This window comes from Hylobates moloch, unplaced genomic scaffold (genome assembly GCF_009828535.3).
Source record: "Hylobates moloch isolate HMO894 unplaced genomic scaffold, HMol_V3 SCAFFOLD_2, whole genome shotgun sequence".
Taxonomy (NCBI): domain Eukaryota; kingdom Metazoa; phylum Chordata; class Mammalia; order Primates; family Hylobatidae; genus Hylobates; species Hylobates moloch.
In genome coordinates this window covers 135,184,447-135,209,817 of record NW_026652277.1, presented here as the reverse complement: position 1 = coordinate 135,209,817, position 25,371 = coordinate 135,184,447, and the positions used below count along the sequence as shown (strand labels likewise).

Below are 25,371 nucleotides of genomic sequence, written 5' to 3'. Positions count from 1 at the left end.
TTCCTTAGCACATGAATCATTCTTAAGGATAGGCCAGATATTAGGTCACAAAACGAATCTTAAAACATTAAAAAAACTGAGATAATACCAAGCATCTTCTCTGACAAAAATAAAACTAGAAATTAATAACAAGAGAAATTTTGGAAACTATTCAAATACATAGAATTTAAACAATATGCTCCTGAATGATCAGTGAGCCAATGAAGAAATTAAGAAGGAAATTGAAAAATTTCTTGAAACAAATGATAATGAAAACACAATATACCAAAATCTAAGGGATACAGCAAAAGCAATAGTAAGAGAGAATTTTATAGCTCTAAGTATCTACATCAAAATAAAAAAGGAAAAACTTCAAATGACAATCTAATGATGCATTTTAAAGAACTAGAAAAGCAAGAACAAACCAAACCCAGAATTAGTAGAAGAAAGGAAATAATAAAGATCAGAGCAGAACAAAATGGAAAAAACAAAAAAAAAATGAAACAAAGTTTTTTTTTTTGAAAAGTTAAACAAAATGGACAAACCTTTAGCCAGTTTATGAAAAAAAGAAAGAAGATCAAAATAAATAAAATCAGAAATGAAAAAGGAGACATTACAACTGATAACTGCGGTATTCAAAGGATCATTAGTGGCTACTATGAGCAACTATATGCTAACAAATGGAAACATATAGAAGCAATGGACAAGTTCCTAGATACATATAACCTGCCAAGATTGAACCAAGAAGAAATCCAAAACCTGAGCAGACCAATAACAAGTATTGAGATTGAAGCTGTAATAAAAGTCTCCCAGTGAAGAAAAGCCTGAGACCTAATAGCTTCACTGCTGAATTCTACCAAACATTTAAAGAAAAACTAATACCAATCCTACTCAAGTTATTCTGAAAAACAGAGCAGGAGGGAGTACTTCCAAACTCATTCTATGAGGCCAGTACTTCCCTGAGACTAAAACCAGATAAAGACACACCAAAAAAGAAAACTACAGGCCAATCTTCGATAAATATTGATGCAAAAGTCCACAACTAAATACTAGCAAATTGAATTCAACAATACATTAGAAAGATCATTCATCATGACCAAGTGGGATTTATCCCTGGGATAGAAGGATGATTCAACATATACAAATCAATCAGTGTGCTACATCATATCAAAAGAATGAAGGATCAAAAGCATATGACCATTTTAATTGATGCTGAAAAAGCATTTGGTAAAATTCAACAACTCTTTATGATAAAAACCTTAAGAAAAAAACCGGGGATAGAAGCAACATACCTCAACATAATAAAAGCCATATATAACCTACCCACAGCTAGTATTATACTGAATAGGGAAAAACTGAAAGCCTTTCCTCTAAGGTCTGGAACATGACAAAGATGCCCACTTCACCACCGTTATTCAACACAGTGAGAGGTGACAGCATGCTGGCAGTCCTCACAGCCCTCGCTTGCTCTCAGCGCCTCCTCTGCCTGGGCTCCCACTTTGGTGGCACTTGAGGAGCCCTTCAGCCCACTGCTGCACTATGGGAGCCCCTTTCTGGGCTGGCCAAGGCCAGAGCCAGCTCCCTCAGCTTTCAGGGAGGGGTGGAGGGAGAGGCATGAGCGGGAACCGGAGCTGCGCAGTGCTTGCGGGCCAGCTGGAGTTCTGAGTGGGCATGGGCGTGGCAGGCCCTGCACTCAGAGCAGCCGGCCGGCCCTGCCAGCCCCGGGCAATGAAGGACTTAGCACCCGGGCCTGCGGCTGTGGAAGGTGTACTGGGTCCCCCAGCAGTGCCAGCCCACTGGCACTGTGCTCGATTTCTCACGGGGCCTTAGCTGCCTTCCTGCGGGGCAGGCCTCGGGACTGCAGCCCGCCATGCCTGAGCCTTCCCCCGCCTCCGTGGGCTCCTGTGCAGCCCAAGCCTCCCCAATGATCACTGCCCCCTGCTCCACAGCACCCAGTCCCATTGATCACCCAAAGGCTGAGGAGTGCGAGCGCATGGCACGGGACTGGCGGGCAGCTGCGCCTGCAGCCCCAGTGCAGGATCCACTGGGTGAAGCCAGCTGGGCTCCTGAGTCTGGTGGGGCCTTGGAGAACCTTTATGTCTAGCTCAGGTATTGTAAATACACCAATCGGCACTCTGTATCTAGCTCAAGGTTTGTAAACACACCAATCAGCACCATGTGTCTAGCTCAGGGTTTGTGAATGCACCAATCGACACTCTGTATCTAGCTACTCTGGTGGGGCCTTGGAGAACCTTTGTGTGGATACTCTGTATCTAACTGATCTGATGGGGACGTGGAGAACCTTTATGTCTAGCTCGGGGATTGTAAACATACCAATCAGTGCCCCGTCAAAACAGACCACTTGGCTCTACCAATCAGCAGGATGTGGGTGGGGCCAGATAAGAAAATAAAAGCAGACTCCCTGAGCCAGCAGTGGCAACCCGCTCCGGTCCCCTTCCACACTGTGGAAGCTTTGTTCTTTCGCTCTTTGCAATAAATCTTGCTACTGCTCACTCTTTGGGTTCACACTGCTTTTATGAGCGGTAACACTCACTGCGAAGGTCTGCAGCTTCACTCCTGAAGCCAGCGAGACCACGAGCCCACCGGGAGGAACGAACAACTCCAGACGTGCTGTCTTAAGAGCTGTAACACTCACTGTGAAGGTCTGCAGCTTCACTCCTGAGCCAGCCAGACCACGAACCCACCAGAAGGAAGAAACTCTGAACACATCTGAACATCAGAAGGAACAAACTCCAGACACGCCGCCTTTAAGAACTGTAACACTCACCGCGAGGGTCTGCAGCTTCATTCTTGAAGTCAGTGAGACCAAGAACTCACCAATTCTGGACACAACAATACTGGACATCCCAGCTAGAGGAATCAGATAAGAGAAAGATATTAAGGGCATCCAAACTGTAAAGGAGGAAGTCAAATTATCCTTGTTTGCAGTTGACATATCTTACATGCTGAGAAACCTGAAGACTCCACAAGAAAACTAGCAGAACTGATAAACAAATTTAGTAATTCAATAGTAGCATTTCTATATGTCAAGAGTGAACAATCTGAAAAAGAAATCAAGAAAGTAATTCCATTTACAATAGCTACAAATAAAATTAAGTATCTAGGAATTAACCAAAGAAGTGAAAGATCTCTGTAATGAAAACTATAAAACACTGATTAAAGACATTGATTAGGACACACAAAAAATGGGAAAGCATTCCATGTTCATTAATTGGAAAAGTCAATATTGTTAAAATGTCCACACTCCCCAAAGCAATCTACAGATTCAATGCAATCCCTATAAAAATACCAATGACATTCTTCACAGAAATAGAAAAGACAATCCTAAGATTTATATTGAACCACAAGAGACCAAGAATAGCCAAAGCTATCCTAAGCAAAAGAACAAAACTGGAGGAATTACATTACCTGACTTCAAATTATACTACAGAGCTATAGTAACCAAAACAGCATAGTACTGGCATAAAAATAGACACATAGATCAGTGAAACAGACTAGGGAACCCAGAAACAAATTCACACACCTACACTAAACTCATTTTTGACAAAGATGCCAAGAACATACACTGGGGAAAAGACAGTCTCTTCAATAAATGGTGTGGGCAAAACTGGATATCCATACATAAAGGAATAAAACTAGACCCCTATCTCTCTCCATATACAAAATTCAAATCAAAATGGACTAAAGACTTAAATCTAAGACCTCAAAATATGAAACTACTACAAAAAACATTGGGGAAATCTCCAGGACATTGGTTGGGGCAAAAATTTCTTGAGCAATACCCAACAAGCACAGGCAACTAAAGCAAAAATGGACAAACGAGATCACATCAAGTTAAAAATCTTCTGTACAGCAAAGGATACAATTAACAAAGTAAAGAGAAAACCCACAGAATGGGAGAAAATATTTGCAAACTACCCACCAGACAAGGGATTAATAACCAGAATAAATAAGGAGCTCAAACAACTCTATAGGAAAAAATCAAATGATCCAATCAAAGGATAGGCAAAAGATTTGAATAGACATTTCTCAAAAGACATACGAATGACAAACAGGCATATGAAAAGGTGTTTAACATCATTAATCATCAGAAAAACGCAAATCAAAACTACAATGGGTTATCATCTTACCCAGTTAAAATGGCTTATGTCCAAAAGACAGGCTATGACAAATGCTGGTGGCAATGTGGAGAAAAGGAAACCCTTGCATATTTTTGATGAGAATGTAAATCAATACAGCCACTATGGAGAACAGTTTGGAGGTTCCTCAAAAAACTAAAAATTGAGCTACCATATGATCTAGAATTCTACTGCTGGGTATATGCCTAAAAGAAAGAAAATCAGTGTATCAAAGAAATATCTGCATGCGAATGTTTATTGCAGCACTGTTTACGATAGCTAAAATTTGGAAGCAACCTAAGTATGCATCAACAGATGAATGGGTAAAGAAAATGTGGTACATATACACAATGGAGAACTATTCAGCCATATTCAGTCATGTCCAACAACATGGATGGAACTGGAGATTATTATGTTAAGTGAATTGAACTAGGCACAGAAAGGCAAACATTGCATGTTTTCACTTATTTATGGGATCTAAAAATCAAAACAATTGAATTCATGGACAAAGAGAGTATAAGGATGGTTGCCAGAGGCTGGGAAGGGTAGTGGTGGGTGGGGTGGGGGATGGGAGATGGGGACAGTTAATGCGTACAAAAAGTGTAGAAAGAATAAATAAGACCTACTATTTGATAGCACAACAGGGTGACTATTGTCAATAATAACTGTACATGTTAAAATGACTTAGAGCGTACTTGGATTGTTTGCAACTCAGTGGATAAATGCTTGAGGGGATGGACACCCCATTCTTTCACATCACATGTCTGTTTCAAAACATCTCCTGTACCCCATAAATACATACACCTACTACGTACCCACAAAAATTAAAAAACAAACAAAAATCCAATCAAAAAGACATTCAGCTCAAAACAAAATCTCATGTATGTGTAACTCATAGTGAGAACCTTATATCATTAAGAAAAGGTTAAGTTACATTTAGTATAATTTATTTAAGAAAACAAGGAGGTTGGCCGGTTGTACTGCAGTGGCTCACGCCTGTAATCCTAGCACTTTGGGAGGCCGAGGTGGGCGGATCATGAGGTCAAGAGATGGAGACCATTCTGGGCAACATGGTGAAACCCCGTCTCTACTAAAAATACAAAAATTAGCTGGGCATGGTGGCGGGCGCCTGTAGTCCCAGCTACTCGGGAGGGTGAGGCAGGAGAATCGCTTGAACCCGGGAGGCGGAGGTTGCAGTGAGCCGGGATCACGCCACTGCACTCTAGCCTGGACAACAGAGCGAGACTCGATCTCAAAGAAAGAAAGAGAGAGAGAGAGAGGAGGGAAGACAGGCAGGAAGGCAGGAAGGAAGCTTGTACAATGTTTCCGTCTCAAGGCAGACACTTGAACATATCTTAGGTTTCTGGTAACTAGTTTCGGCTGTCTCGATAGACCTGATAAGGCAGTATTTTAGTTAATATGTAGTAAAGTTCTGAGAGTGCTCTAACCAACTTCCTTGTTTTTAACTCTCTCTCAGGGTATTTGTCTATTAATTTCAGCTTTGTTTGCTCTTAAATTTAAAAATATGTATTTGGCTTCTGAGTTCTGTTTTCTCTCTCAGTTGCATTGCTTGATTTGGGTACCTCTATTTTTTCAATAATTCTTTATTATAATAGTGCTACTGTTTGCTAAAGCGTACGTGGTAAAAACCCAGTTCCCTGCAGGCGGAAAAGAGCTTAGAGAAGTAACGTGGTGGACGACCCACTGAAACATTCCAGTTTCAGACTATGCACGTGTCACACCCTTGCTGAAATACAATTCGTTTTCTTTAATTTCCATGTGAGGTGCTCTTCTAAGAACTAACCTTTAGTCAGTGGGTGACTTTCTTTATGGGAGTAAAAGGAAGCTGTTATGAAATAGCTCTTATGGAACTGTTACAAGCTTTCAAGGATTCAAAGGTCTAAATGAAAAAGGCCAAGTATTATTTCAAAAGGCAAGTATATCCTAATATAGCAAAACAAACAAAACAAAATCCATCAGCTACTCCTCCAATTGAAGTGATGAAGCCCAAATAATTCATATAGCAAAATGGAGAAAATTAGACCAGCCATCTAAAAATCTGCCATTGGTGAAGTGATGAAGAACGTTTACTGTCTTATTCCGAAACTTGTCCATTTTGCAACTCTTGGCTGCCTATGGATTTCTGTGGTGCAGTGTACAGTTTTAAATAGCTGCCTAAAGTCGTGTGTAACTAATCTGGTAAGTCTCACAATCTAATATTTGTCTTTGCAGGAAGTGGAACGTGTAGAATTCAGCTTGTTATAACTGATAGAATTGTTTTCTCTTTATGAGGAGTTTTCTTATGAAAAGTGGTGGCAACAAGGCAAGATAGATTATTTTTTTCTTAGATAAGTTAGGAGCCCTTATAATTGCAGAAGATAAAGCAGGCTATTTTATTTCTTTAGGGTACGTGGTCATATATTTTTTGAGCTAGAGGACTGGGTAAAGGTTTAAATGGAATCAATTTTGCCAATTTTGCACACTTAAAAACTTTCTATTTAAACTTATTTATTACAAAGTCATTAGTAGTTGTCTTGAAACCTGAAATCTTTTTGGCCACAGGATAATGCCTGCTAATTCCAGCTGTGTAGGGAGCTGGATGAAAAAGGAAGCAGATACAGATGCCATGTAAAATAATATTATATTTTAAGGCAATAATTATTTGTACATTTCTTTATTTCTGTTTGTGCATTTATAATTTTAGTGAGCTTTTTAATATGGAAATTCATGCTTTCATTCTCATTTCTGGGTGTCATCCCTTCTCTAACTATTGTACCATCTCTTTTCAGTTGTAATTTAGTTGTACTTAAAACAGCCACTGAATTAACTTTAAAAACCAAATACTCTATAGACAGAGAAAAATGCACTCTTCCTGTCTAAAGACAAATAAAATATCATGATAGTTTGCATATGACCCTATCTATAGCCATACTTTTAAACATAATACAAGTACTAAATATAGTATTCATTATATTATGCTAAAGTATTGGAGATAGAATTCTGTGGCAGATTAAAAAACTTGTGCTTATACACTTTTGATTTAAACTGTAGTTTAAAACATTACTTAGGTTTACCATGGTTAGTAGCATTTTTAAAAAGTTTAGTATTTTATATAAATCTTTGCCAAAGACTTCATTGCCTTTAATATAGAATTGCATGCCTTAGTTTTTTATATTTGTAACCGAAACTTAAAAATGGAAGAATGGAACTATTAAATGTTTCAACTACTAAATGGAAAACTAAATGTTCTAAAAAAGACTTTTTTTCTAATTATAATAAGAATATACATTTTAAATAAAATATTTATAACATAAAGAACTAGAGAAGAATAAAAAACTTCTAATTCTAGCCCTAGTAACCTTTTGATTGAATTTTCTTTTAGTATATTTCCTCATATATATATGTGTACATATATATCTATAATTTACACCCACCTATGCATCCAGCTTTTTCATTATATTGTATTGTGAGATTTCCCCTAGACCCTGAAATTTTTTTAGAAACAGAATCTTTAATATCTTTAGAGTATTCCGTTATATGAATGTACCACCATAATTTATTTGTTAATTTCCCTGCTACTGAAACTGATTTTAGTTGTTTCCAATATTGCAGTCTCCATTTTATTTTACTGTAGTTTTATTTATTCTTATCTTTTTGTGTGGGCTCCTTGCTTTCAGGGTTTGGCAGTAGGAATAGACAGTTTGTTCCTTTGTTGAGTTGCCTTCCGTTCACCACCTACAGAGAAAGGCACAGCTGATATGTGGCAACAGCAAGAGAGACACGGTCTGCCAATTTGACCAGTGAAAGTACTACATGTTCCCACATAGGGCCTGGAGGGACAAAAGTGAAGTGAATGTAGAATTGAATGTAACCATGGTTCACAGGAGAGGATATACAAAGTGCTCAAGTTTATTATATTTTCTGTATCATTTTTAAAAACATGGGCATTTACTCTGAAGGTCATCTATAATTTTATTGGGTAATTCTTGATATTGAGACATGTTTTCTTAAAAAAAAAGACAACCACAAGAATGTCTTGTCCAAAAATAAAATGTTAGAATTGTGGGCCAAATTGCACAAAGCATAGTTCTATGCTTGAGCATTGGTATTTTACATTACTTTTATCTTCGTTAACAGAGATCTGCATGTACTAGTTGAAAGTATTAACCGAAAAGTTTTTTTGAATTCTAGATGCCATGTGCTGCAGAAAACAGCAAATTATGCTCTTCAGAACACTAGTATTGTGAGATCTTTTATGAGAAAAAAAAAGAATTCATGGTTGAATAATTTGTGGAAGTGTATTTTGCTATGCCCTCTTTTTGTGGATTCACAGGGCACAATAACATATTAAAGGCTTTGTTTAATCATAATTTTCCCATCTTCTTTAGCAACAAAACCCTTTTATAATGTTTCCATAAGTTATTTGGGGAACAGGTGCTATTTGGTTACATGAGTAAATTCTTTAGTGGTGATCTGTGAGATTTTGGTGCACCCATCAGCCATGTATACACTACACCATATTTGTAGTCTTTTATCCCTCACCCTGCTCCCACTCTTTCCCCTAAGTCCCCAAAGCCCATTGTATCATTCTTATGCCTTTGCATTCTCATAGTTTAGCTCCCACTTATCAGTGAGAACATATGATGTTTGGTTTTCCATTCCTGAATTACATCACAACCCCCTTTTTTTTTGAATTAACAAATCACAACAACTGAGGAACTAACATTGAGAAGGGCTCAGGAGTATCAATTCCATTCAATAAATTTCGTTCAATATCAATTTATTGACTGGAATACCAATTGCATTCAATAAATTTTTCTAGGTATCTATGTATATTCAGCTCTGTGGTGGATGCAGTTGGGAATACAAAAGAAGTAAATTATGTAATCAATGCCCTAAAGTAAGTTATCAAATACTGAGATATCAAGGTTTCTAACACTAGACAGTTAAAGGCTGTTACAAACATGATGTGTTTTTATAATATTAGAGGGTGATGAGAATATATTTATTTTTGATTTGTATCTCAACTTCCAAAGAAATAAACTGAAAATCAACTGAAAGACTATTAGAAATAATAGGATTTGGAAGATTTTAAAAAAATTAATGGACAGACATGAAAACGTGTCCTGTATATCAATATATAACATTAAAACATAATAAGATCATAATTCAGAAATTTTATAAAATATTCACAAATTAGCATAGTTTTTATTGCTACAGGAATAAACCTGTGAGTAAAACAGAATACAATCAAGAAATAAAACCATGTACATAAAGGAATGTGAAAAAAAAAGATGACAATTCAAACCAATGAGTTGCTATCCATTTAGCATAAAAAATTCCTACATAACTACCAGATTCAAATAAATTTCAGGATATATTTTGTAAAAAGGTATGACTTTTGGTTAAATGCAATGGCTCATGCCTGTATTTCCAGCACTATGGGAGGCTGAGGCGGACAGATCCCTTCAGCCCAGGAGTTTGAGATCAGCCTGGGCAACATGGTGAGACTCCTGTCTCTACAACAAATACAAAAATTACCTGGGCATGGTGGCATGCACCTGTAGTCCCAGCTGCTTAGGAGGCTGAGGTGGGAGGATTGATTGAGCAGGGAGGTCGAGGATGCAGTCAGCTGTGATCACACCACTGTTCTCCAGCCTGGGTGATTCTGTTTCTAAGAAACAAAAACAGAAAGGTTTACTTAAATACAAACAGACAAATAAACGAAACAAAGCAAGTGTTTACTTCATAAAAATATTAGAAGAAATTAGGGTAACTGTTTCTGTAATCTTGAAGTAGAAATGTCTTAAGAAGCCTAATTAAAAAATTTAGACTCCCTAAAAAGAAATTATCAATAAATTTGACTACTTAGAAACTTAAACTGTTATGACAACAGAATACAGTAACAGCAAAGCCAAAAAGTGGAAAAAAAGTATTACACATGATAAATAATGTTTTTAAAGAAAAATTCCCTGATACACATAAAAGCATGTAAGATGAGTTTAGAATATAAACAGCCACTTCAAAAAAGAAGTATAAGTGTCCATCAACTGATGAGTGGATAAAAAAATGTGATATATACACACCATGGAATACTACTCAGCCATAAAAAGGAATGAAATAATGTCTTTGCAGCAAGTTGGATGGAGCTGGAGGCCATTATTCTATGGCGGCCATTATTCTATGGAGGCCATTATTTGGCCAGGAATAGAAAACCAAATGCTGTATGTTCTCACTTATAAGTGGTAGCTAAGCTATGGGTACACAAAAGCATACAGAGTGTTATAATGGACTTTGGAGACTCAGAAGGGGGAGGGAAGGAGAGGAGTGAGGGATGAAAAACTACATGTTGTGTACAATGTATACTACTTGGGTGACAGGCACACTAAGGTCTCAGACTTCACTACTATATAATTTATCCATGTAACCAAAAACCACTTGTACCCCAAAAGGTATTGGAAATATATATATATATTTCCTATATATATATATATATTCCAATATAATATATATATTTCCTATGTATATATTCCAATATAATATATATAATTCCAATATATATTCCTATATATAGTCCAATATAATATATAATATATATTCCAATATAATATATAATATATATTATAAAAAATGGCTAAAATCATGTGATAGATATTCAACCTCACAGCAACCACAGAATTGCAGAATAAAAATAAATTATCAATTTTTCTTCTATCAAATTGGCAAAGATAAAAACATTTATAGTTGGAAAAAGTATGGGTAAACTTCCATTTTCATGAATTGTTGGTTGGATGTAAATGGATAAATTTCTAGAAAAGAATGGGTTATTAAATCTCAAAATTGAAAGAGAAAATATACCTCTAATCTTATACATCAAATTTATCTGAGGATATTATTGCTTAACTACCCAAAGATATGTATGCAAAAGGCTGTTAATAGCAAGTTGGGACATAATACTACTAATACATTTCTAAGTGCCTGCACTGCGCTATAATAATTAATGCATTTAATTGAATCTTCACAGAAGCTTATGAATTAAGTATTATCCTACTTATGTACCGGATATAACCACAGATAACTTTGAGAATATCACATTGGGAGCAAATATCATGTGGAATTAAATTACAGATCATTCTGCTCTGTTCCATTTATTAGAGTAGGAAGTAAAGAATGAGATTAGTTCTGGCTCAGGTGGGCAGAACAGAAAAGCTTATGTCACGAAGTGGGTATTAGGTTAAGAAAGTTTGAGATCTGGTACTGAATTTGACTATTGGAAGCAAATAATTGGAGTAGTTGGAGCTAAGGCAAACCAGCGGGGATCCTAATGTGTCTGGAATTGGTGGGTTCTTGGTCTCACTGACTTCAAGAATGAAGCCGCGGACCCTCGCGGTGTTACAGCTCTTAAGGTGGCGCGTCTGGAGTTGTTCGTTCCTTCTGATGTTCAGATGTGTTCAGAATTTCTTCCTTCTGGTGGGTTCGTGGTCTCGCTGGCTCAGGAGTGAAGCTGCAGACCTTCACGGTGAGTGTTACAGCTCTTAAGGCGGCGTGTCTGGAGTTGTTCGTTCCTCCCGGTGGGCTCGTGGTCTCGCTGGCTTCAGGAGTGAAGCTGCAGACCTTCGCCGTGAGTGTTACAGCTCATAAAAGCAGTGTGAACCCAAAGAGTGAGCAGTAGCAAGATTTATTGCAAAGAGCGAAAGAACAAAGCCTCCAGCCATGGAAGGGAACCCGAGCGGGTTGCCACTGCTGGCTCAGGGAGTCTGCTTTTATTCTCTTATCTGGCCCCACCCACGTCCTGCTGATTGGTAGAGCCCAGTGGTCTGTTTTGACAGGGCACTGATTGGTGCATTTACCATCCCTGAGCTAGACATAAAAGTCCTCCACCTCCCCATCAGATCAGTTAGATACAGAGTATCCACACGAAGGTTCTCCAAGGCCCGACCAGAGCAGCCAGACACAGAGTGTCAATTGGTGCATCCACAAACGTCGAGCTAGACACAGGGTGCTGATTGGTGTGTTTACAATCCCTGAGCTAGACATAAAGGTTCTCCACATCTCCACCAGACTCAGGAGCCCAGCTGGCTTCACCCAGTGGATCCTGCACGGGGCTGCAGGTGGAGCTGCCTGCCAGTCCTGCACTGTGCGCTCGCACTCCTCAGCCCTTGGGTGGTTGTTGGGACTGGGCGCTGTGGAGCAGGGGGTGGCGCTCGTAGGGGAGGCTCAGCCGCACAGGAGCCCATGGAGGGGGTGGGAGGCTCAGGCATGGCGGGCTGCAGGTTCCGAGCCCTGCCCCGTGGGAAGGCAGCTAAGGCCCGGTGAGAAATCAAGCGCAGCGCCGGTGGGCTGGCACTGCTGGGGGACCCAGTACACCCTCCGCAGCCGCTGGCCTGGGTGCTAAGCCCCTCATTGCCCGGAGCCGGCAGGGCCCGCTGGCTGCTCCGAGTGGGGCGGGGCGGCCGCCAAACCCACGCCCACACGGAACTCCAGCCAGCCCGCAAGCGCCATGCGCAGCCTCGGTTCCTGCTCGCGCCTCTCTCTCCCCACCTCCCTGCAAGCTGAGGGAGCCGGCTCCCGCCTTGGCCCGCCCAGAAAGGCGCTCCCACAGTGCAGCGGTGGGCTGAAGGGCTCCTCAAGTGCCACCAAAGTGGGAGCCCAGGCAGAGGAGGCGCCAAGAGCAAGTGAGGGCTGTGAGGACTGCCAGCATGCTGTCACCTCTCACTAATGTTCAAAATGAAAAATGTGATTTTGGTGGAGATTATGGAAGGCATCCGGTTAAGAGCACGGGTTCTGGAGTCGATCACTCTGCCCCCTTCAAATCCTAATCCAGGTAATTTACTAAACTTCCCTGTGCCCCAGATGTAAAATGAGGTTAATTATAGCAGCTACCTTATAGGGTTGCTGAGATGATTCAATGAGATTTAGTGTAAAACACCTATAAGAGTGCCTGGAACATAGCAATAATTCAGTAAATGTTAGCTATTGTAATTGTGAGGAGAAGAATGGGGAGCGAGTGGAGATTAGGGAAGAGTGTTGACAAAATCTGCCTCATTAGAAACCCTTAGACCTGACTGTGAGGCTACCCTGCCCAAGACCATTTGATGGTCATTTCACTCAGCCTGTTAAATTTACTCCTGAGAAGAGCCATCAGGACTCACTACTGTTACAATGTTACTATGATCATCAAGAAATATCTCTGCTCTCCTACTGTTTAAAATGGAACACAAAGACTACCCAGCATCCACCCTTTTGCTTTTATGAGCTAACATGCATTTTTGAAGGGGTAGGAAAAGATTCAATTTTCAACTCATTATCTCTCACCTGATTTTTATTTGCTTGCGATTCAACCACCTTTTGAACAAAATCATGAAAACAAAGTACTATTAAGCAGTTGGTTGCAAAATTCATCTCACAGATAGAATTCTTACTATCTAAATGCTTATTATCTAAAAACAAAAGCCAATAATCATCCTTCTTCTTTTCCTACAAATATAACCGGTTAGGGAATGGAGTTTAAAGGAATCCTCACTCATGCTTCAAATTAAAGAAAAAAATAGGCAACATTTTTTCTTTGGTTCTTGAGTCTGATTACTTTGCAAGTCAACCCACACAATATTAAGCCATTGGATAATGTTTTCAAGGGACTTTTGGAGCATCCTTACGTGGGAAACCACTTTGAATTAATGGATTTACTCCTTTAGCATATCAGTATTTATTGAACACCTATTTCTGTCAGGCAGTGTTCTAGGTGCTGAGGATGGAGTGAAGAGCCAAATGGATAGAAAGGAGGAGCATGCTCAGTGAGCTCAGTGATAGATGCTGCTCTCTTCTCTCTACAAAGCACAGAACACTATGTGGGTACTTATCTGATTATCTGATGGCCCAGATTATCTGATTGCCATCCTTTGTAAACTGTCTTGTTTATGAAGGACTCTATTCAAATTATAACCAGAGAGATAATGAGCAATTTATAGATCTCTGTCCTTGGTTCCTATTTCTTTTATTTTCCTCCAGTATAAAAAAGTTCTTAAAATTTGTATGTGAGCCATAAAAGAGTAATCTTATGTTTTACTATATACCAATTTGCATTTTCTCCCTGCTCTTAATTTTAAAAAGGAAAAGTCTGAACACAATTCATCACTAACCTAGGAGTCTGTTGACTTGATTAACCGACCAATGCCACAGGATTATTTAATTCTGTGTGAGACTCTCTCCCTATAGCCACATTCTTACTCCCACCTTTGTAGTTCCTGCAAAGTTCTTAAGACATTATATCTGTAATTTGCTCCAGCATTTTGTCTGGTAGTGATGAATTTAATGCCTCTAAAACATTTGGCTCTTTACTTTAGAGTTACAAAATGCTGAGGAGGCAACATTATTTCAGCAAGCTTTTTTAAAAGGTGTGTTAGTTACACGGAACCCAGTACTGATGGCTGGTGTTTACTACTTCCTTCTTCGTTTCAGGGCCAGCAGCTTGACCTTGGCACACCACATAATCTGAGTGAACCGGTAAGTAATTTCTTCAATTGTCAAGAATATTACAATGTTTGTGTTGATAATGAAGGGACAATGATCAGATTTTATCACAGTAAGAATTGCTAAGTAAAATCTCATTTATCCTTGCTGGAAGAAGACAAATTGAAAATAATGAGAAGTCTGAATTTATATAAAAATGAAGTGTGTTGAAGTAGAAACAGCACAGGACCAATCCAAGTGCATGATTTTGTCTCTATATAACTGTGTGGCTTTGGACAAATTACTTAATTTTTCTGAGATTTAGTTTTATTATGTGTTGTTTGAGATCGCATCTAATATTTCTTCTAACAATGACATTTTATGGTTTTATTACTGTTCTGCACATCTATTCATTTGTTTAACAAGTGTTTAGTGGCTTAAGGTATAAGCATGCACAAGGCACTGTGCCAGGAACTAGAAATTTAACAATGAAAAAAATAGGGTCTCTGTTTAAAAGGACTCTCAACCTTTTTGAGACACATACTTAAAACCAGAGAGATAGACATATGCATAAAATTATGGCCAGACCTCATCATCAGAACCAGAATTGTGGTGTGTGTGAGGAGTGAAAAGAGAATACACAAGAGTAAAAAGCACCTCACTTGCCTGCAAGGCCTTCAAACTAAAACTAGAAAGAGGAAGAGTTTTCCAGATGGACTAGAGGGGAAAAAGCATATTGATCAGAGAAGGCCCTTTTTGTCAAGACACAAAGGTGTGAAGTAGCCTAAGTTGTTAAGGAAACTGAGTATTTCAGCTTGCTTGGAAGATGGGGTACATGTATAGAGGACAGAGAAGTGGAAGACCAATTGCCAAGTTACATACCAATTGCCAAGTTACATGGAGCCAGATCATGAAGGGCCTTGTCTGCCATGCTTACTAAGTTGGTCTTAACTCACAAGATGATGGAAAGACATATAGCGTTTTAGATAAGAGAAGAGTGTAACCAGGTTTTGTTTTAAAAAGATCACTCCAAATGTGGGAACAAGAGGAGTCCCCCCTAAGGTTTTGGCAAGTGGTAAATGGCAAAGCGGAAAATTGAGGCAGTGAGTGATGAACCCTGAGGCAGTAAAGATTTTAGTTAATGACCAGATAAGTCAATAGGACTTCGTGATGGGTTTTCCATGAGAGGGGAGAATGGGGTGAGAGAAGAAGACACCCTGGTTCCAGGCTTGGACAACTCAGGAGAATGTAGCGTGTTAATGGGAAACATAGGAGAAAGAGCAAATTTGAGGATGGAAAGTGAGGAATTGAATTCCACATGATGGATTTGAAGTGCTTGTAGGAACTTAAATGGAGACATCTAATGAGCCAGTGGATATCTGGATCTGGAGCTCAGGAAGGAGCCTCAGCTGCAGTTAGAAGTTTGGAGGATATCAACATCCAGATCATTTGAAGCTGAGGTAGGGGATGAACTCATTCCGGGAGAACTAGAAGAGTGAGAGGAGAAAAAGCTGAGGATAGAACACAAACACCAAAGGGGTGGAGAGAGGCAAAAAGAGATGGCAAAGGAGACTGAGCAGGAAGTAAGAAAAAGGAATCCAGGTGCCACCGTGGCCTGTGGAAGGAATGGTCGAGACAGGTACAGATGAATTAAGTAAGGCAAGGAGAAATATATCAAATCTGTCCAATAGCAGGTCAGGGCAACTTGGGGTTTTCAGGGCAGCTGTGGGGTGAAAGCTGCTAGTAGGCAGCCAACTCCCCAAACTGTCTACCTATTTAGGTTTTGACGTGCTACCATCTGGTCGAATCTCCAGTTTTGAGTTTTGCTTGATATGTGAGGACACCTTAGGGACCCAGGATATACCAATGCCACATTGTCCTGGGCTTTACCTTTGACAACTACCCAGTGTACAGTGTCTTCCCTGAAGGTTGGCTGTTCTCTGGCTTCTAGGCCTGCACATGCCAGGCTTAACTCCACTCAGCAACTCTGCTGCCCTGCAGTGAGCCACAAGCCTTGTTCTACCTGTAGATAGGACAGCTCTATTTGGAATCCCAAAATCTCGGATCCTTTGGAGGCCTCAGGTTTCTTGGTAGATTTCTATTTCTAAAACACAGAGTGATGCTTTTTGTTACTACGTTGTACTTTCAGGTGACAAGAAAAAGTCACATTTCTTCAATCACTCACCATTGTCTGTTATTGTCTCTTGCAGTGTATCCAAGGATGTTACTTTTGGAACTCTGTAGATCAGAAAAACTGTGCTTTAAAGTGTGTAAGTATTAATTAGGTTACTATTTTGATACTGATGTTTCTTTCAAGAGGAAAGTTGTGTAAGAGGATTCCCATTTGCATTTCCATTGGCTTTCAACTAGTTTGCTTGACCCTAAGACAAAACCAAACAAAACTAAAAAACCAATAGCCTGGATAATACATAGTAATGGAAAAGAGATTGAGATTAACATTTTTAATGCGACTAGACGTCACGGAAGGTTATTGCAAATAACAGAACCCAGGGATGTTCAATTGCTCCAAAACTATAAATGTTTTTTAGTAGAATGTCCGGTATTTGTTAAATTTCCTAGGCCTATGCTTCTCAAATTTTAATGTGCAATTATCTGGGATATTATTAAAATGCTGATTCTGATTCAATAGGTCTTGGGTGGAGCCTGAGATTCTGCACTTGTAACAAGCTCCCAGGTGTTGCAGTGCTGGTGGTTCCCAGACCACATTTTGGATACCAGGGCCGTAGGTCATGTTCAAAGTTTCTATGCGGGAATTATAGTAGATGTCTAACTCAGGGCCGTAAACACCTGGTTTACTCCCCTTTATGTAGGAAATACATCTCCAGATATTTTATTTTTCATTTTATTATGTAGCCTGGCTTTTGCCACTCAGTATGTAACTTAAGATACTTAACCCCTTAGTACTTTACATTCCTCATCCATTTTAGGATAATAACAGAATCTTTCTCCTAAAGATAGAGCCTGTCACGTTGTAACTACTCTGATCACATGATTACGAATTTTGCCATTTAAAAGTGGGTTCCCTTGTTTAGGTTGTTCAGGTCAGGTATTAAATCAGTAAGAATTGTGGTAATGCTGGGGAATCCTAATGTCATTTTCTATTGATGAGTTAAATTATAACATTGAGATTTAAGTAATGCATTAACCTCTTTTTATATACATAGTTTTTAGAGTATATTCATAGTTTGACTCATATAATGTGTCCTTGCAAAGTTCTATTATAGCAGTTACCTATGCCCACTCTCACATTTGTGACTGACTGCCTCACAGAATGGAAGTTACCAAAAGGTACAGCATGCACTATCTGGACTTAGTGGCTATTAAATATTTCTCAGAAATTGCAACTCAAACAAATAATTTGTCTAGTTGTGTGTTTAGTATCTTTTATCCCAACATGTAAACTCTGTTGGGGCAGGATGCTCTCCGTCTTTTTTAGATTGTTATCTCTTGCATTGAATACAGTGTGGGACATATAGCAGCTGCTCAGTCAACATTTGCTGATGGAATGAATGGAAAGCACCATTTGTTGCTGGGAAACAATTCAGGAGGCCGTGTGGCTGCTGCAGGGGCCAGCATGGACAGAGGAATCTGCTGTCCTTTGCTAGCAAGAGCTATTGGTGGTTTTCATTTCCTGTTCTGTTTACCTTTGGCATTTGCAAATACTCCTTCACTCTCTAACTTGGTCCACCACAGATTACCTCAGCCTGCTGAGATTTTTCTGGTGGACATCATATTCTCCCATTTTTCCAGTGATGCAAACAGCTTAATTTTTAGAGCTGCTTATACAGTGTCCTGCCCAGACAGGAGGTCCTGCTCTGGGCTCCCTTGTTTTTGTTGGTTTTTTGGTTGCTTATCAATGGTGGGGCAATAAATTAATTTCAAATGAATGTACAGCTCAGTGTCACTAAAATTATTTACAACTAATCGCTTCTCGGCCTTTTGGCTAAGATCAAGTGTAAAATTATTTACAACTTTCAAGATTTTAAGTAGTCTTTTTTTTCTATGCAGAATGATACTTATGCCACCGTTTGTGAGGTGAGTTGGCAATCACAAAAAAGATGTCATCAAGCCACATGTCTTTATCTCTGGTCTCTAAAAAGCTTTTAAAATAGGGGTGAAGAAACCTAAGTTATTCTCAGTGTACTGAGACATTCTTCCTCAGTGTTATTACTCTGAGTATACAAATGACTGTTAAATTCCATTTTGGCACAAATATTTACTGTTTTATGTATCTATGTGCATGTATATAATATATATGTTCCTATGTGCATACACACACATTCACCATATGTATATATATATTACTCTAATCTGGTTTGGGAGGTTATAATCCCTGGACCCTGGGCAGAGTTGGAGTTGGGGTAATGGAAGGGAGAGAAGAAAAAGGCACATTCAGAGATATCTCTGGTGATTCCATTTTCTTTCCCACAACGTATGGTGCTCTATCATTAAATATAGGACATGAAAAGAGAATCCTTTAATTGCAACTCTTTCTTTCTTTGTTTTCTTTCTTGCTTGCTTGCTTTCTTGCTTTCTCCTTCTCTTTTGCCCTCTCTTTCTCTCTCTCTCTTCCTTTTCTTTCTTTCTTTCTTCTCACAGTCTCGCTCTGTCACCCGGGGGGAGTGCAGTGGTGCAATCTTGGCTCACTGCAACCTCTGCCTCCCAGGCTTAAGTGATTCTCCTGCCTCAACTTTCCAAGTAGTTGGGGCTACAGGCATGCGCCACCACGCCTGGCTAACTTTGTATTTTTAGTAGAGATGGGGTTTTGCCATGTTGGCCAGGCTGGTCTCAAACTCCTGATTTCAAGTGATCCACCCACCTCAGCCATCCAAAGTGCTGGGATTACAGGCATGAGCTACCAAGCCTGGCCGCAATTTTCTTTCTCATGCAACTAAATCCTTTGCCAACATTTTGCAACACAGCTTCTCCCCACCCCTTCTCCCAGTGGTAAGTGATGTCTCCCACTGCCCTACCCAGGTGTCCTCATGGTCCTCTAAGCAACCTCTGCTACACTTGATTTTCTCTCTTTCAAAGAGAACTTGAGGTTTTGATGTTTCCTACTTAGTCTTCAACTGAGCTTACCTGTCCTGTATTTCATCCCTTCAAAATAAGATTACTTGACAATAGATGATATGAAGAAGCTACATTATTTATCAGTTTAAAACCTATGTTGGCTGGGTATGGTGGTGTGCACCTGTAGTCCTAGCTACTTGGGAGTCTCAAGTAGGAGGATTGCTGGAGGTCAGGAGTTTGAGAGCATCCTGGGAAACATAGCACGACTGTCCCCTAAAGAAAAAAACTTTAAAACCTATGTTGTATTCTTTTTTAAATATCCTTGAAACTGGTAACCAGAAGCCTGGGGAAGGAGTATAAATTATCGTTCATTAGTAAAACAGAAAAATTCCTTCTTAATAGAGAGCAAAAATACAAACAAAAAATTAAATTGGCATGTTTTCTCAGTTGTTACTGGTTGGTTATAAAAATCGCATCTGAGCAATTTGTCTTGGGAATGGGTGGAGGTGAGGGTTGGCTAAGAAGAGAGAGAGAAAACAGAGGAGAAAAGTCACCCATATGTAAAGAGACAAAGGTCTCTCCTGATTGAGATAGAAAAAAAATGGCCTGCGAATCCTTTTATGTGATGAAAGCAAAATTACCCCCAAAGAATAGTCCCTATGATAAATGTACCAGTGTCAGGAAAATCAGTGAGAGAGAGCCTTTAAAGCATTGAAGCAGCCCAGGATTAGATCTGTAATGTGCTAATTCTTTGTTAATCATTATGTTGCTCAGTTTTCTGTGCTTATATAGTGTAAATCTTTCCTCTCAGTGTTATAACTTGTATAACTATTCTTTCTCTTTATACTTTGCTATTTTACACTTTAAAATGTTTCACTGTAAATAAAGTAGAACTGAACAGGAATATGTGCTATATGTATGTATGTCTGTCTGTCTATCTATCTATCTATCTATCTATCTATCTATCTATCTATCTATCTATCTATCTATCTATCTATCTATCTATCTATCTATCTATCTATCTATCTATCTATCTACCTCAGTTGTCCACACCTTTAGGAAATCAAACTCCTTACTCATTGATGTTTGAACATAGGAAGCTTGTCATTTTTGCAATTCATATTTCTTGGAAGGAATAATCTTGAAAGGGATAGCTCAGTGAAATAGAACTTGGAAAATGATGATAGCTAGTGAGATGGCTTATCCCTGATAATTTAAAACACAAATTAGATCTTATCATTGCATCTTGGCCTTTGATTATATAGCTATATAGAGAATGAAACAATAGAATATATATACATATATATTTATATATATAATATAAAATAGTCAAAATAGATCTTATTATAGCCAATTGATCCTATTGTACCTGAAACATTTCAATGGCTTTTTACTGCTCTTTGGAAAAAATTACAAACTACAAAGGTCTACCAGCTCCACTGCCTGCCTGTCTTGACTTCATCTCACACTCTCCTCTTGGTGTCTGTGCTGGCCACACTGACCTTTCCCTCTTTCTTGACATAGAAGACACATTCCTGCCGTAAAGTTTTCATCCTGCTCTTGCTTCTGCTTTTGCCCAGATCTCTGCAAGCCCAGTTCCTCCTAATGACTGAAGTCTTGGCTTGGATCACCCTAATAAAGTCTCCTTCTCTGCCTAGTTATACCTGTGCCTTTGACTTATTTTCGTCCTAGCAATTTTCATTATCAGAATTATTTTTTCTTTTTAAAAATTTGTCACTCAGTTGTTATCTACCTCCTTCTAAGGGAAGTCCTGTAAGGCAGGGAATTTAACTTTCTTGCTTACTGTCATATTCTTAGACCCCAAAACCATGCTTGGCATGAGAAAGGCCAATTGTTCAAATATTCTTGAATGAATGAATGAATAATTTTTAAGGGAACAATGCCTCAGTTCATATGGAGGGCAGTGGGGGAGGCTTCCTTGTCTTACAGAAGCTGGAAAGGGCACTGGCAGCCTATGTACCAGTCTGGGAAACCAAGGGTGGAGCCAGAGGGACAATAAAGATGGACTGACTATGATGAGAGAGTTGGGAATGTGGGGGAATGGAGAGAGCAAGCGGATGTAGCCCCTGGGAAGAGTAAACTTGGCCTCCACTGTGGGTATGGCAACTCAGTAACGTGGAATATTCCACATGAATGTCCCATCCAGGGGCTTCAGGCTCAGATTCTGTAAATTCCTTAAATCCAAACATCTTTAGATTCTCTCTAGGCAACTCAAGCTTGAGAAACACTGGATAACTTTATTTGAAGTCCAATGTTGAATTGCCACCATGGTTCAGGGAGGGGTGAAGGGAGGTGAAAGGAGTAGGGGGATGGAGGGAATGGGAGGGATGGAGGGAGGGAGAGAGAGAGAGAGAGAGATTGAGAGAAGGAAACGTAGTTGTTAGCTTTGCCTCCACTTGAGATAACTTTTAAACTCCCAGAAGGATGGGAATTTTATTATCTATTTCCCCTGAAAATATCAGAAAAAACAGGACCACAATTTCCCCTGATTGTCAGGACTAGCTATATTTCAAAATAATGTGTATTTCCAAATACATCTCCTCTCTTCTCCTCAGTTTTCTTTTTTGGGGAAAAAAAACCCCTCATGTTATATAATGATTTTGCTGTAAATTGGTTTGTTTATTCTCTGCACTTAATAAATATGTTGAACGCTTCACTAAAATATGTAAACAGGATGTGAAACGTATACTAAATCTTGAAATTAAATTAACCAAACCCAAACTGAGGTATTTAAACTAATCCTTAACTAAGCAAACCTGGGCTTATCAGGCACCCTTCCTTTTAGTATGCAGATCAATCATTGAACTGTTCGTATTTGCAAGTTATAGCTCTTCTTTTTAGGGCCAATGTATTGTGCCTGCTTTCCGCTATTACCATGAGAAACAATAGCATGTTGTCCTAGGTATTATAGTTACAAATTGAAAGACAGCAAGAAGATTGATCATGACTGTGTTGCAGTTTTACAATATGTGCCTTTTCTGCAAGTATGTGTGTGTGTGTTTTGTAGCTGATGTTAATTCATCTGTTAAGAGTTGCAGGAAATTTGTGTTTCAGTCATCAAATTATGTACTGTATTTTTCATTAATGAGATAAAATGTAAATATCATTAAGTTTCCATAGATTTTAAAACTCAACATTGTTATAAAGATATTCATTGAAATGTTCAGCTACTGTACAAATTTATAGTCAACTTTTAATTTTCCAAGGAAGACCAGGATATATAAAATAAATAGGTAATCCCTAAGCATCATTTTACTCTAAAGTTTTAGGTTTTAAGCTCATTAAAACATTGACCAAGATGGCAAGCAGATAATTGTACTGCTAAGCTCAGTGTTTTTTCAAACTATACGATGTGACACATTAGAGGGTCGTCAAATCAATTCAGCCAACCAAGAGTCACATTAAACCAAGTGAAACAATAGAATAGAATATCATTGTACATGTAAGAGCACATCACAGACAAGGGGTTTCTCTTGGGGACAACGAAAATGTTCTAAAATTAGATTGTGGTGATTATTGCACAACTCTGAATATTCTAACAGCACTTAACTGTGTACTTTAAATAAGTGAGTTTATGGCAGGTGAATATATTTCAATAAAACTTCTAAAAATGGAGGGAAAAGTATGGATCATTTCAGGAATCTTTTTTTCAACATGTGTGTGTTTACTAAGTTGTTTTGTTAAATTATTTTTTGCCATGGAGCATGGTCAAAAGTTTGGGAAGTTCCAGTCTAGCAAGTGGGAATTTTACTGCAGGGGAAATAGTTGACATAAAGATGTACTTGCATATTAGGCACTCAGATTTCAAAGATTTACTCGCCTATTGGGCAAAGATATACTTGCATATTAGGCATTCGGATTTGAAAATTTAGTTGAAGCTTATCAGCAAAACCAGTTCCAAGGCTGCCCTGACTGTCATGCTCCCTGTCTTCCACAGCGGGAGTCATGTGAGGTTGGCTGCAGCAGCGCGGAAGGTGCATATGAAGAGGAAGTACTGGGTAAGAGGACACACACAACTTTTAAAAAATAGGCTGCACCACTCTAGTGACTTGTACTTCTGTAAAGATAATGAAACACCTCTCAAAACATCTTGACTTCTGCATCTCCTTATAATCAAAAATATCTACTTAGAGAATTCAATAATTTCAAACGTATAGGCCATTCTGATAAAGATTCAGCAAGATTCTTCTTTCAGAACAAAACAGAGGAAACAGTACATGATTAATGTTTAGGACCAGATTTTGTCCTCAAGTTCAGTAGGTACACTCACTTCTATCTTAATGACAGACAAATGTACACCCTGAGCAGACTTGATGTCAGAGAATGCCACTGTTTTTTTCTCTCTTTTTTATTTATTTATTTTTGTATACATGTGCACTTTAAGTTTTAGGGTACATGTGCACAACATGCAGGTTTGTTACATATGTATACGTGTGCCATGTTGGTGTGCTGCACCCATTAACTCGTCATTTACATTAGGTGTATCTCCTAATGCTATCCCTCCCCTCTCCCCACACCCCACAACAGGCCCCGGTGTGTGATGTTCCCCTTCCTGTGACCATGTGTTCTCATTGTTCAGTTCCCACCTATGAGTGAGAACATGCGGTGTTTGGTTTTTTGTCCTTGCGATAGTTTGCTGAGTATGATGGTTTCCAGCTTCATCCATGTCCCTACAAAGGACACGAACTCATCATTTTGTATGGCTGCATAGTATTCCATGGTGTATATGTGCCACATTTTCTTAATCCAGTCTATCATTGTTGGACATTTGGGTTGGTTCCAAGTCTTTGCTATTGTGAATAGTGCTGCAATAAACATACGTGTGCATGTGTCTTTATAGCAGCATGATTTATAATCCTTTGGGTATATACCCAGTAATGGGATGGCTGGGTCAAATGGTATTTCTAGTTCTAGATCCATGAGGAATCACCACACTGATTTCCACAATGGTTGAACTAGTTTACAGCCCCACCAACAGTGTAAAAGTGTTCCTATTTCTCCACATCCTCTCCAGCACCTGTTGTTTCCTGACTTTTTAATGATGGCCATTCTAACTGGTGTGAGATGGTACCTCATTGTGGTTTTGATTTGCACTTCTCTGATGGCCAGTGATGATGAGCATTTTTTCATGTGTCTGTTGGCTGCATAAATGTCTTCTTTTGAGAAGTGGCTGTTCATATCCTTCGCCCACTTGTTGATGGGGTTGTTTGTTCTTTTCTTGTAAATTTGTTTGAGTTCTTTGTAGATTCTGGATATTAGCGCTTTGTCAGATGGGTAGATTGCAAAAATTTTCTCCCATTCTGTAGGTTGCCTGTTCACTCTGATGATAGTTTCTTTTGCTGTGCAGAAGCTCTTTAGTTTAATTAGATCCTATTTGTCAATTTTGGCTTTTGTTGCCATTGCTTTTGGTGTTTTAGACATGAAGTCCTTGCCCATGCCTATGTCCTGAATGGTATTGCCTAGGTTTTCTTCTAGGGTTTTTATGGTTTTAGGTCTAACATTTAAGTTTTTAATCCATCTTGAATTAATTTTTGTATAAGGTGTAAGGAAGGGATCCAGTTTCAGCTTTCTCCATATGGCTAGCCAGTTTTCCCAGCACCATTTATTAAGTAGGAATCCTTTCCCTATTTCTTGTTTTTTGTCAGGTTTGTCAAAGATCAGATAGTTGTAGATCTGTGGCATTATTTCTGAGGGCTCTGTTCTGTTCCATTGGTCTATATCTCTGTTTTGGTACCAGTACCATGCTGTT

General features: G+C 39.0%; 1 protein-coding gene across 3 annotated transcripts in view; it reads left to right on the top strand.

The window, feature by feature from the left end:
* Positions 1-5,904: 5,904 nt before the first annotated feature.
* The window catches only part of ROS1 (ROS proto-oncogene 1, receptor tyrosine kinase), a 145,518-nt gene continuing 126,051 nt past the window's right edge, over positions 5,905-25,371 (top strand). For 2 of the 3 annotated variants that reach the window (XM_058430549.1, XM_058430548.1), the window contains exons 1-5: positions 5,905-6,317; positions 14,577-14,621; positions 16,778-16,837; positions 18,597-18,623; positions 23,560-23,620. In XM_058430549.1, the coding sequence (XP_058286532.1) occupies positions 6,195-6,317; positions 14,577-14,621; positions 16,778-16,837; positions 18,597-18,623; positions 23,560-23,620 (316 nt within the window). In that variant the 5' untranslated portion in view covers positions 5,905-6,194. The remainder of the gene's footprint in view (positions 6,318-14,576; positions 14,622-16,777; positions 16,838-18,596; positions 18,624-23,559; positions 23,621-25,371) is intronic. The other variant, XM_032165650.2, reaches the window with a different exon arrangement.